General features: G+C 40.1%; 1 protein-coding gene across 1 annotated transcript in view; it reads left to right on the top strand.

The window, feature by feature from the left end:
- The window catches only part of IL16 (interleukin 16), a 53,044-nt gene extending 41,466 nt beyond the window's left edge, over positions 1 to 11,578 (top strand). The window contains exons 13-19 of the mRNA XM_073304088.1: positions 844 to 982; positions 2,115 to 3,282; positions 4,866 to 5,049; positions 7,600 to 7,701; positions 8,879 to 9,131; positions 10,437 to 10,562; positions 11,113 to 11,578. Of these exons, the coding sequence (XP_073160189.1) occupies positions 844 to 982; positions 2,115 to 3,282; positions 4,866 to 5,049; positions 7,600 to 7,701; positions 8,879 to 9,131; positions 10,437 to 10,562; positions 11,113 to 11,318 (2,178 nt within the window). The 3' untranslated portion in view covers positions 11,319 to 11,578. The remainder of the gene's footprint in view (positions 1 to 843; positions 983 to 2,114; positions 3,283 to 4,865; positions 5,050 to 7,599; positions 7,702 to 8,878; positions 9,132 to 10,436; positions 10,563 to 11,112) is intronic.
- Positions 11,579 to 12,574: the final 996 nt, after the last annotated feature.

Here is a 12,574-nt window from a genome sequence, read left to right as displayed (position 1 = left end):
GTTTCAAAATTTCTCTCTCTTGCTTGTTTACGATTCCTGTGAGTAACCCTGTAGCTCTGGCAGATGGTAACTTTGTGACATTAGTTACATAAACAACGAGGAGTCCTTGTGTCACCTTAGAGATGAACAAATTTATTTGGGCATAAGCTTTTGTGTGCTAGAACCCACTTCATCAGATGCATGGAGTGGAAAATACAGAAGCAGGTATATTTATACATAGTGCATGAAAAGATGGGAGTTGCCTTACCAGGTGGGGGTCAGTCTAATGAGTTACATAGTAATCTGGTAATTCTAGAGCATCTGCTAATGGCTGCCTCGAGTAGCATGTACTGTGACCTCGAACAGAACCTCTCATTCTGCATTTCCAACCAAGAACAAAAGGGGAAAAGGTCTTGAAGTTCCAGCCACGAATTGGGCTCATTGCCCCCAAACACAAAATTGTAAAGGACCCACAAAGAAAAGCACTGTGTAAAATAAAGACAGAAGCTAGACAGTTCATTTTCTGTCTTTGCTTAACTGATTTGCAAGAGATTACTGTGTGGCTGGTTTTAGAAGTCTAAAATTGTAGCAGCCAATATCTTGCTTTGTTGTGGTACACAACACACACACACAATCGATCAAAATTTGAGATGTTAACAAAAAAATTTTCCAGTGTGTTTACAGGCATACATAAAATATTTTGCTCCCTTTCCTGGAGCACAGAACAAATCAGTCTTTCTGCAGTTTAATATTTATTCTCAGATTAAAAACAAGAAAATGAAGAGCATTTTTCTACATGCTCATCTATAATGTGGTTTGTGCAATTACGTTTTGACATGGTTCTATTTCCTGTTTATTCCACAGGAAGCAGGAGACCTGCTGCTACAGGGAAATAAAACAGTTATAACCCACAGTCTCTCTGCAACTTCTATAACACCAAGAGGTACTGAACACTCAGCTGCAGTGTCAGCAGACAGAGACCAAGAGAGGAAAGCAAACCCAGGTAGGTGTTTCATTCCATTTGCTTCAAAAGCAACCTCTATGAGTGCATAAAATATTTAGCAGGGTTAATGAGTTTTGCATTCATTTTAATTCCATCTTTAAAAAACAGACTGCAGCAAAACGGTAAATTACTGGGTGAACAGACAAATTTCTACACAATTGTGTATTAACTACCTCTGACTCGAAGTGTGAATGACACCAAAAGAAGATGAATGGATTGTCTCTTATTAAAGAGAATAAATGGTAATAGGCGTACAAGAATCACTAGTTTTTTTCAGATGATACTTTATTTGTTTATATTAAAAACTGAGTGTTACTGAATTTTATTTTTAGCATGGACCACAGGACATTTTTGATTTTTTGTTTCAAAACTGAACAGCATGTAATATAGATAATTGATGTGAAGTAGATGCACTGTTGATTCTGTTAGTGAAAAGGTAGCTAGTAGTATTTAAAATGGCAACCGTTCCTGAACATTTATTCTTTTCATTGTACTGAAATAAATCATCATAAAAAACCCCCAAACCTTCACCACTGTCCTCTCTGCACCAATAGTCAGTAAGAGGTTTAATAAGCCTGTGATATATAAAACATCCTACATCAAAGAGAAAATGGTATACACTAGAAAAGTGCAAAGAACCATTTGGAGAGACATGCAGACAATCAATCAAAGAGAGGTCTCTGAGAGATAATATTTAAAGACCATGCTTTAAAATGCAGGAAGAGAAGAATAACTTTTTTTTATCTGCTGCGATACCAGCTAGTGCAATCTGCTGTAATTGGGATGACATAAATTTAGTCTTATATTTTAACATGACAGTGCTGAGCATGCAAAACGATTTCAGTGTCCCATTATGTCAGGAGAGAGCATTACCTGTAGAGGCTACATGTCCCTTTAGGGAAGTGGCCAGCCCCAAAGAGCCTGGGTTTGCAGCTAAATCCAGTATCAGCACAAGATGGCTTTTGCCACAATAAAACAGAACTTTAGATTAAGAGTTGTAACCTTAAATAACCTGTTGGAGGCTTGAGTGTAGAGAAGCCCACAGGCAGTGAAGCATCAGCGATGCATGGAAAGGGATATATGGAGGGAATGAAAAGAAAGCTTATGTATAATAATTGTTTCTACAACACAGGAAATCCTATCTCATCAATACAAAGGCCTGTACTTAGAAGACAACCACGGGTAGATTACAGTCTTGATACTACAGCGGAAGACCCTTGGGTTAGAATTTCTGATTGCATCAAAAACTTGTTTAATCCTACTATGAGTGAAGAAAGCAGTCACTTAGACTTAAATCCCAAGAACAACACAAATGAAGAAAATCAAAGTCCGAGCTGTCCAGACGTAGTGCTGCAGAAATCAGAAGCAGAAGCAGATGGTTCAAAAGCACACAATTCAGATGAAAGTGACACTGGGAAAAGGGGCCCTCCAGTAGCACCTAAACCAGCCTGGTTTCGTCAAAGTCTAAAAGGTCTGAAGAAAGGAAATTCAGATGTCAACACACAGGCAGATCAAAGTTCCATTGACCTCCAGCGTGTTTCTGGCAAAGAACGGGGCTCCAATATATCCCGGGCCTCACCCAGAGGATCATCAATAAAACAGAGAATAAACTCCTTTGAAACTTTCAGTGCTCCTCAGTCACCTGAAAAAGGAAACAGAAAACCCGGCCCAAAGCCATCAGTCTGGAAAGAAAATTCTCCTAGCCCAAAGCCATCAGTCTGGAGAGAAAATTCTCCCAGCCCAAAGCCATCAGTCCAAAAAGAAAACTCTCCCAGTCCAAAAGAGCCAGAATCACCTGCAGTTCATTTAAACCAAGCCACTTATAATGAAGGTTCTGATAACAGCCAACTACAATCAACGCCATCTGTGGTTACAGTCGAGACTCTGAGCCTACATAGGTCCTGCTCTCCCAAAGAGGCACTCGCTCCTAGTCCAAAGAGAAGCAACAGCACAAGTACTGAAATTTCCTTGGATTTACTAACTTCACAAGCCACTGAACTTCACTGTCCAGTAGCAAAAGCACAGAGCCAAAGAACACGAAGCTTCCCCCTTACTGCTAACCAGTCTTGTGAGATGATGAAGACAAATGATGAAAAATACAGCAAAATCTATTCCATCAGCAATCAAGTGTCATCTGCTTTAATGAAATCTTTGCTTTGCCTTCCTCAGTCGCCGCTCTTTTCTGGGAACAATCCATGGAGCACACTGGAAGCATCATCTCAGCCCTCCATGGAAGAGAATGGGACCCCTCCCTCATCTACAAGCGAGAGTCATCATTCAGACACTGGATTTTCCCTTAAGTAAGATACATATTAAAGTTAATTTTTGCAAAGCAGTGCTGGTAAATAGACTAGCTCCTTCCCCTCACCACACACTGCAGAAAACAATTTGTCTGTACCTCAGGCAATTTAGATAGGAATATAGGTTGCTTAGAGTGTAGACAGAGTTAACAACTCCTCAGAGGAATGTAAAGGATCAGTCGAATGCATGCTGCCGTTAATAAAAACAGATTTTTAAGCTTTTATGCTGCCAGCTTCTTTGAGCCACAGAACAATATCCCTAGGTTCTCCATGGTTTGGAGCCAGAAGAATGGACCCAATACTGCTAATCCCAATATTGAGGCAGTTTCAAGAATAAGTCCATACAGCTGCTCCTGCCCCTTTATTTCAATGCTACCAATTTGCCAACATTTCAGGCCAAGTTCTGCTATTATATTAGTGCATTGGTGCATTGATGGTCTTTTTGGATCAGTAAAGGAGAAGGTCTGACTGCTACTACACCAGATGAAGTAGCCAGCATGGGTTCCATGCGTTCCCCCAAAACAATGCATTGCACCAGAGACGTATTGCCTCTTATAAGGATTTGCCCTGCTCAGGTTATCAACATTAGATTTTTTTAATAACTGTTTTTTCATAATATTTTATAAATATCTAACCAGGTGAGGAATCTAGAAAAGACTAGCTAAATAAACTAGAATTAAAAAGTTGGGGAAGTTATTTTAAAAGCAGGACATGAACCTCCCAAACTTTGCCTCATGTTCTCCAAGGGTGATCCAGTATGTAATTCAAAATATATTGTACAGAAAATTTTTTAGTCTAGTCTCTGTTTTGCAGACATGCCTTCTGTGCTGCTAGTTTGATATGACAGTGTCATTAAATAAAGAGTGGGAGGCTATGTGCTTAATGGCTTTTGCAAAGATTATAGTTTGTGATGAATTAATGTCATGGGCCTTGGGGTTATGGTTTGGATAAGCATTTCCACTCTCAGGTACTTATCTGAACCTTTTGTAACTGCAAAAGTGGAAAGGGTATTTCCTAGCTCAAATTTGAAACACAGTGAAAACAACCTCTCTCACAAGAGTGTGGTGCTTTTGATACCCGTTTCCAATCCCAGGTATAACTGGGAAGTTCAGAGTCACGTTAAAAAAGAAAAAAAAAGTTATCTGAACTTTTTTCCAATGCTCAGGGAAGGTTCAATTTGGTTGGGGGCAAAGATTCAAGAGGGTTCTTATTCCTTCACGTGAATGCTCACACAGGCGTGTCATCACTGAGGCATGGAGTGACCAGAGAGCAAGTGTGAAAAATCGGGACAGGGAGTGGGGGATATTAGGTGCCTATATAAGACAAAGCCCCAAATATTGGGACTGTTCCTATAAAATCAGGACATCTGGTCACCCTACTGAGACAGCCCTGCCACCTCTTGGTATGTTACAGTAGGTATTACTGGGAACAAATAAATAGAGATCTGAACCACTTGGCCAATTACCAGGTAAACTCTAGTATGATCAAAAGATGAAGATTCCATAATTGCCTGTTCTGTGCCATGGTGTGGAAGCTGCTATCACAAATTAATATTTCTTTTTTCCCTTTTCAAAATGGGAAAGCCTTTCTGAACTGAGAGACTATACTGTGAGTTTAACAGACAGCGGGAAAGAGGAAGAGAAACAGGAACACTGTTCATCTCAAGCATCTGGTGTGTCCGGGCAATCAGTCATCTCTCTGCTTTCCCCTGAAGAATTAAAGAAGCTTATAGAAGAAGTAAAATCACTAGATGAGGCTACCTTAAAGGTAAGTCCACTTTTCTGTATACACTATGCTCAAAGACAGCCTAACTGAGGAGCGGATGCTACTGTTTAATCTTTGCTATGTGAAATTTTTACAAACACATCAGTATCAATATGTAATAGTAATGCTCAGTTCTTTCAGCCATAAATCTCAAATCACTTTACAAAGATGGCTTAGAATTATCAGCCCGATTTTACAGATGGGATAACTGAGGTACAGAGAGGGCAAAGCCAACATTTTCAAAAGTGTGCACCAATTTTAGGTACCCAATTAGAGATACCTTAAAGAGGCCTGATTTTCAGAGGCAGCGAACACCCATTTGACTCAGGGAAGGCTAATGTAGTGCCAATCTTCAAAAAAGGGAAGGAGGAGGATCCTGGGAACTACAGGCCAGTCAGCCTCACTTCAGTCCCTGGATAAATCATGGAGCAGGTCCTCAAAGAATCAATCCTGAAGCACTTGCATGAGAGGAAAGTGATCAGGAACAGCCAGCATGGATTCACCAAGGGAAGGTCATGCCTGACTAATCTAATCGCCTTCTATGATGAGATTACTGGTTCTGTGGATGAAGGGAAAGCAGTGGATGTATTGTTTCTTGACTTTAGCAAAGCTTTTGACACGGTCTCCCACAGTATTCTTGTCAGCAAGTTAAGGAAGTATGGGCTGGATGAATGCACTACAAGGTGGGTAGAAAGCTGGCTAGATTGTCGGGCTCAACGGGTAGTGATCAATGGCTCCATATCTAGTTGGCAGCCGGTATCAAGTGGAGTGCCCCAAGGGTCGGTCCTGGGGCCAGTTTTGTTCAATATCTTCATAAATGATCTGGAGGATGGTGTGGATTGCACTCTCAGCAAATTTGCGGATGATACTAAACTGGGAGGAGTGGTAGATACACTGGAGGGGAGGGATAGGATACAGAAAGACCTAGACAAATTGGAGGATTGGGCCAAAAGAAATCTGATGAGGTTCAATAAGGATAAGTGCAGGGTCCTGCACTTAGGACGGAAGAACCCAATGCACAGCTACAGACTAGGGACCGAATGGCTAGGCAGCAGTTCTGCGGAAAAGGACCCAGGGGTGACAGTGGACGAGAAGCTGGATATGAGTCAGCAGTGTGCCCTTGTTGCCAAGGAGGCCAATGGCATTTTGGGATGTATAAGTAGGGGCATAGCGAGCAGATCGAGGGACGTGATCGTTCCCCTCTATTCGACATTGGTGAGGCCTCATCTGGAGTACTGTGTCCAGTTTTGGGCCCCACACTTCAAGAAGGATGTGGATAAATTGGAGAGAGTCCAGCGAAGGGCAACAAAAATGATTAGGGGACTGGAACACATGAGTTATGAGGAGAGGCTGAGGGAGCTGGGATTGTTTAGCCTGCAGAAGAGAAGAATGAGGGGGGATTTGATAGCTGCTTTCAACTACCTGAAAGGGGGTTCCAAAGAGGATGGCTCTAGACTGTTCTCAATGGTAGCAGATGACAGAACGAGGAGTAATGGTCTCAAGTTGCAGTGGGGGAGGTTTAGATTGGATATTAGGAAAAACTTTTTCACTAAGAGGGTGGTGAAACACTGGAATGCGTTACCTAGGGAGGTGGTAGAATCTCCTTCCTTAGAGGTTTTTAAGGTCAGGCTTGACAAAGCCCTGGCTGGGATGATTTAACTGGGAATTGGTCCTGCTTTGAGCAGGGGGTTGGACTAGATGACCTTCTGGGGTCCCTTCCAACCCTAATATTCTATGATTCTATGACTCAAAAGGAGTTGTGGGAGCTCAGAAGAGCAGAAAATCAGGCCTTAATTGTCTCCAGTTTGGGCAATCAATAGCAGTGGACATTTTTGAAGACTTTGGTCTAAATGGCTTGGTCAAGATCATCATAAACAGAGGAAGAGTGGCGAATAAAATCCAGGCATTCTCACTCTTAGTTCAGTGGCCTGTCAACCAAACTATGCATCCAGCTACTGAAAAGCACATTGTTATGAGACAAGAAAAGATCAGTGAATCAGTTTCTCTTAAGAAAAGGTGTTATACTTGAATCCTTAAGAACACTGTAGTATATGCTACTAAAAAGAGATATTTTCCCTCATATTAACTGTAATCTAAAAGGGTAACAGACTGAAACAGCTCATTTCAGGCTACTGTTACAATTAAAACGTTAGCAAATGTACATTAAAAATAGCAACCAGGCTTAGAAGTAATTTTTTGAGCCACAGACCATTATTCATTGAGTAGGACGAGTTGTAGATAACAAAAGTTTTTCCTCTCAGAGTTAGAAGACCATGTACTCAGTTCTCACCACTGAGCCAATAATATTTTCTATTTCTATTTCAGTAGTGATCAGTGATCTTTAATATATTGTAATTTACAGCACATTCACTGAAGCAGCAAAACTTTTAGACACAAACTCATTCATAAGTTATGATACCAAGGTGAAGTTAGCCCATTAAATAAAAACAAAGACAGAGTTTGCAGTGGATACAGGAGAAAATATACAGTTCTTCCAGTAATCTTGAATTATAGTAGGATGTATCTGAAATTATTTTATTTTTCTGTGTTTAGCAATTTGATGATATTCACGTTACAATTTTGCATAAAGAAGAAGATGCTGGTCTTGGATTCAGCCTGGCAGGAGGAATCGATCTAGAAAACAAAGTTGTTACTGTAAGTAGCGTCACTCTCATAAAATACTCCCACAATAAGCATTCAGTCCAAAAAAAGGTGGCAGAAAAAATGGAATGGGTTGAAAAGAGAATGTCAAAAATGGAAAAGGTTTGGAAGCTAAGACCTATGAGGACAGATTAAAGAAACTAGGCAAGTTCAAGGCTAGAGAAAATAAGAATATGGTGGGAATGGTAACAGTCTATACACAAGGAAACATTAGAAAATTAGAGCCAGCCATTGTAGTTTCAACTGCAAAATCTTCTCTCTCTCTCTCTCTCTCAAAAAAAAAAGGGGGGTTAATCAAAAATGAACACTTTCTGCAGAAAAATATTTCAAATGGAAAATTTTGAAACAAAATTTGAATTTTGAATTGGGGTTATGTCATTTCATTTTGGTTTTCAAATTTTTTTTTTCAGAGTTTTGGGTTGTCCCCTTTTTGTCACCTTATGCAAACAAACAAATAAACAATATCTAAGTTTCCCCTCATGTTTTACTTTCTGGAACTTTTTGAACTTTGAAAAAGTTACAGTGACAAAAAGAAAAATGGAATTAATTTTGCCACTCCAATTTTTCAGAACTTCTTTTTAAAAAAATGTAGCTCCTTAACAGTACCCAGCAACCCTACATAAGCAGCATAGGACAGGAAATGGAAAAGAATATGAATATCTAAATGGGAATTTATGGTTGCAGAAGATAATTAGCAAATTGGAATGGAATGTTGCCAGAAAACTGGGATTAACATGCCTATTTTAAGTGCAATGGGATATTTAATCATCAGTAGTGATCAAGGCCTTCAGGAGCACAATACCTACTGCAGCATAGATTCAGCATGGACTCAGAGGAAGATGGTCACCTACTAAATAACCAGTCCCTCTTTTCAGATTCCTGACTCTCTCTCTCTCTCTTTAAGTCAATGGTGCAGGTTCAGGACAAGATGACTGACCTGGTTAGACTCTGTGAAATCTGATGGTTGATAGCATAAGCTGGTACCAGCTACAAGCCATCCAGTATCTCCTGCATCTTAATAGGCTTCTACCACAACAATTACAATACATGATCCCTAAAAATCAGCTTTCTTTCTTGCTAAGAAATGAAAATGTGTCACATTTAAACTTTACTAACTGTGAGATTTAGTCACATCTTCTCTTTTTTTTGTGGTGGTTGGGGTCTCTAATAGGTTCACAGAGTATTTCCTAATGGACTAGCATCTCAGGAAGGAACTATCCAGAAAGGAGATGAAGTCTTATCCATTAATGGAAAGTCTCTTAAAGGTGCCACTCACAACGATGCCTTGGCGATCATGCGCCAGGCTCGACCGCCAAGGCAAGCTGTCGTAGTGACTAAAAAAGCTAAAGAGGAAGAAAAAAGTTTTAATGTTTCCGTTGACTCTACTACGTATTCTACAGAAAGTGAAACCACAACAGAAGCTAGTGAGTACTTTACTCCTGCATTAAATCACATCCGCTACCTATCTAGATATTTATATACCACCCTGTTCTCACCACTACAGAATCCTTGCCCTTTACAAAGGGTTGCATGGGATTTAGCTAGACAAATATTGGAGTTGTGATTAAAAGTTGTACAACTGTTTAAAAATCCAGGAAGTCGGCTTTAAACAACCTGTTACTCAGTTGATACTGCTCTCTGCTGTCCTAAGTCCCAGTCCTGCAAAATCTATCAGCCGGATCAGGATTCTAGGTGTATATATAAATAATCATTATGAAATTACAGATTGAAATCTATGCAGTCTTCAATATAAATCAGAGTTGCAATTTTGTAACATAAAATATTGACAATTTCATGCAAAACAACATATGCTATTTTATTCTGTATAATTATATGGTAGGTGCTGATTTGGGGCTCAGCTGTGTACGAACAAAAAATCAGTTAATATTGGTGGGGGAAAGGTATGCTGGAAAAATGCAATAAATAAAGCTATTATAAATCTGTTAGTTTTACTAAGAAGTTATATATACACCTTACATAATTCACTAAACTGCACCAAAAAGCAAGATTCCTCAAAATGGAGTTCTGAAAAAATTCAGATAATGTCAAGCAAGTGAACAGGACTAACTGTATGTATAATGGCTACTCATGTGAGCAGTAATGAACTTTCATTTCAAGCCCCTAAAAGTTCCTGTGTTTTGAAAAATATTTTATTTGAAAGGATACTTTCTCCAGATTACCTAAATCATGCTCTGGCCTCTAACACACCAGCTGGCTATATTCAAAACATATGGAAGACATACAGTTTTGTAGAATGATCTTTGTTCTTAGGATTTCTTTTTCAGAAGTCAGAGTTTTGTAATCCTATTTACATACCCCAAATAAACATTACTGGCTGTTTAGGTAATATTTGTTTTAATATTACCATCAGGTCACTTGTACTGAACACTTAATTTTGGAATATATACAGTATATCGAAATGTTAATGTGTCTCTAGCATGTTTATGTAATTCAAGCAAATGCCGTTTATATTAAATCCAACCTTTTCATTTGGCTCAGATTTCAACACATAAAAAATACATCCCCCTCCCCTGCCATAACCTTCTGTAGGAGCAATTAACTTTATGGTGACCAAAAAGATGAAGCAAATGGTCATTTTCTGCCTTGTTTTGCTCTATCATTTACATGCCTACACAAAATTGAACAAACAAAAACTCATTCTTTGTTCAGATGTTCTCACTTTTCAGAATATTTTGTACCCCTCCTGATACCATTCTATTTCTTTCCAGCAACCGAAGAGACAATCTGCACTGTAACTCTGGAAAAGACACCTGCTGGCTTAGGATTCAGTCTGGAAGGAGGGAAAGGCTCCATCCATGGAGATAAACCCATCATCATCAACAGGATTTTTAAAGGTAGAGGTGTTTAAACACTCTCTCTCTTTTATATGTATATTATACACACACACACCCCCACGGTCAGATCCTCAGCTGCGGTAAACTGGAGTAGTTCCATTGACTGATCTCTACCAGATGAGGATCCGGCCCATGATAATTTTTATTGAAACTGCAGCATGACATTTTGTTGTGCGGGATGAACTCCTTGCTCTGGAATTAGACCAGACGCATTTTATACCATTTATACAGAAACACACTTCTTCTTTTGCATGGAAATGGCAACATTTACAAGTTAGCAGAAAGGTTTGAAATCCATTTGAGGCCTTCCAAAGATGCAGAGTGTGCTTTTGCGATAGCTCCTGGAAATGGAAAGAGGGGGCACTTGTCCACAATGTGTTCAGTGATTTGGAGGTCTCTGCATTTGCACTGTGGCAAATACTTGATTCTCCCATTTGTGCATCAGATGTGCACATCTTCCATGTAACATCCTAGTACAGCTATCCATAATTACAACAACAAAGATTTCCCCACACAGAGAAACTTAAGTAAATTCATTGTCTCCTCACAGGAATTGCATCAGAACAGAGCAATACTGTTCAGCCTGGTGATGAGCTACTGCAAGTGCACACAACTGTTATGCAAGGACTCACCCGTTTTGAAGCTTGGAATATCATCAAGGCATTACCTGATGGGCCCATAACTGCTACCATCAAGAGGAAAAATCCAAGTTCTGTTACCACCACATCATCTGAAACTTTGCAAGGAGAAGTATGAAACTGCTGCCAGGATTAAAACAAACACACCCATAACATTTCATTACTTAAAGCCATTTACCAACACAGCACCAATATTGTGAAAGTGCAGATGATCATATAGCAAGTTTTACAGGTCTCGTTGCAACCTCAAAGCAAGTTGTCCAGAATAAGAGAAGGTTATACAATTTCTTTTACAATATTCATAAGCAGCTGTTGCAAATTCTAGAATGCTAAAAAAAGGTCTTAATATGATGAGTGTAATAAAATGTGTGAAAATTGCAGTACTCTCTATCTTATATAAATCCATTTGATGGTGTCACAGACTAGTGTGCAAAGTTAATTTAACCACCAAATTTAAGGAAAATTAGAAACAGGCCAAAACCGTAGGGCAGATTCTCAGTCCTGCTCCAGAGACTAACCACAAACCCTAGCTGGGGACTGCGTAACAGTGGGTGCAGAATAGAAATGGTTGGCTCCTAAATCTCCCTCCCCACAGCTTCCAGCACATGGGGAAGGGAGGAAGGCAGGGAAAGCAGCCAAAGAAGGATAGGCTCCATCCAGCACAAAGGAGCCAGGGCCGCCCAGTAGAGAATATCTCTTATAAAGAGGAATTCTTTGCTAGCATAAAGCTGGCTCTGCTGCCTCCTACGCCAGTTGCCCCACACCCCCATTGTAAGGGGGGAAAAAGAGGCTGTTTGGGGATATTCTGGGGTCAGAAGAGGGAGAAGAGAGGACGGGACAGGACATAGTAGAGCTCCAGTTTATCCTCCACTGGCATAACAGCCCTGACACGTAAGTTAGAGTTGCACTGAACAGCAATCATTTGCTCAGTGGCCAAGCAGCTCTGAATCCAGGAGTTGTGACTGGTTTCCTGCAGCGCTCCCACCCCTAAATCGGACAGAGTAGAGAATCAAGCTAATATAGATGCAAATCTCATTTGTCTGAGTGGGAAATTAAGCACATGCATCTGAAGAACATTGTACCGCAGCACAGTATTTACTGTGAAACAAAAATCTGAAAAGCCCTCACAATGCCCAGGCGTTGCGTTGTGAATTAAAAATATCTTAAGTACAGGGTTGAGAATTTTGAAAGGCATTCAGGGATTTCTCTGCTCAGCGCTGCAATGCCTAAATGATGCAGGAGCCTAAGTCATCAAAAGTCACTTAGCAGCCTAGATTTCATTACAAGTCAATGGGTCCCTAAGTGTCGAAGTCACCTCTGAAAATGAGACTTGGGCTCCTAAGTCACTTAGGCCTTGCAACACTGAGCAAAGCA

Source organism: Lepidochelys kempii, chromosome 10 (genome assembly GCF_965140265.1).
Source record: "Lepidochelys kempii isolate rLepKem1 chromosome 10, rLepKem1.hap2, whole genome shotgun sequence".
NCBI classification, from domain to species: domain Eukaryota; kingdom Metazoa; phylum Chordata; order Testudines; family Cheloniidae; genus Lepidochelys; species Lepidochelys kempii.
The sequence above is the reverse complement of the archived record's forward strand: the minus strand, read 5'-3'. Positions and strand labels throughout refer to the sequence as shown.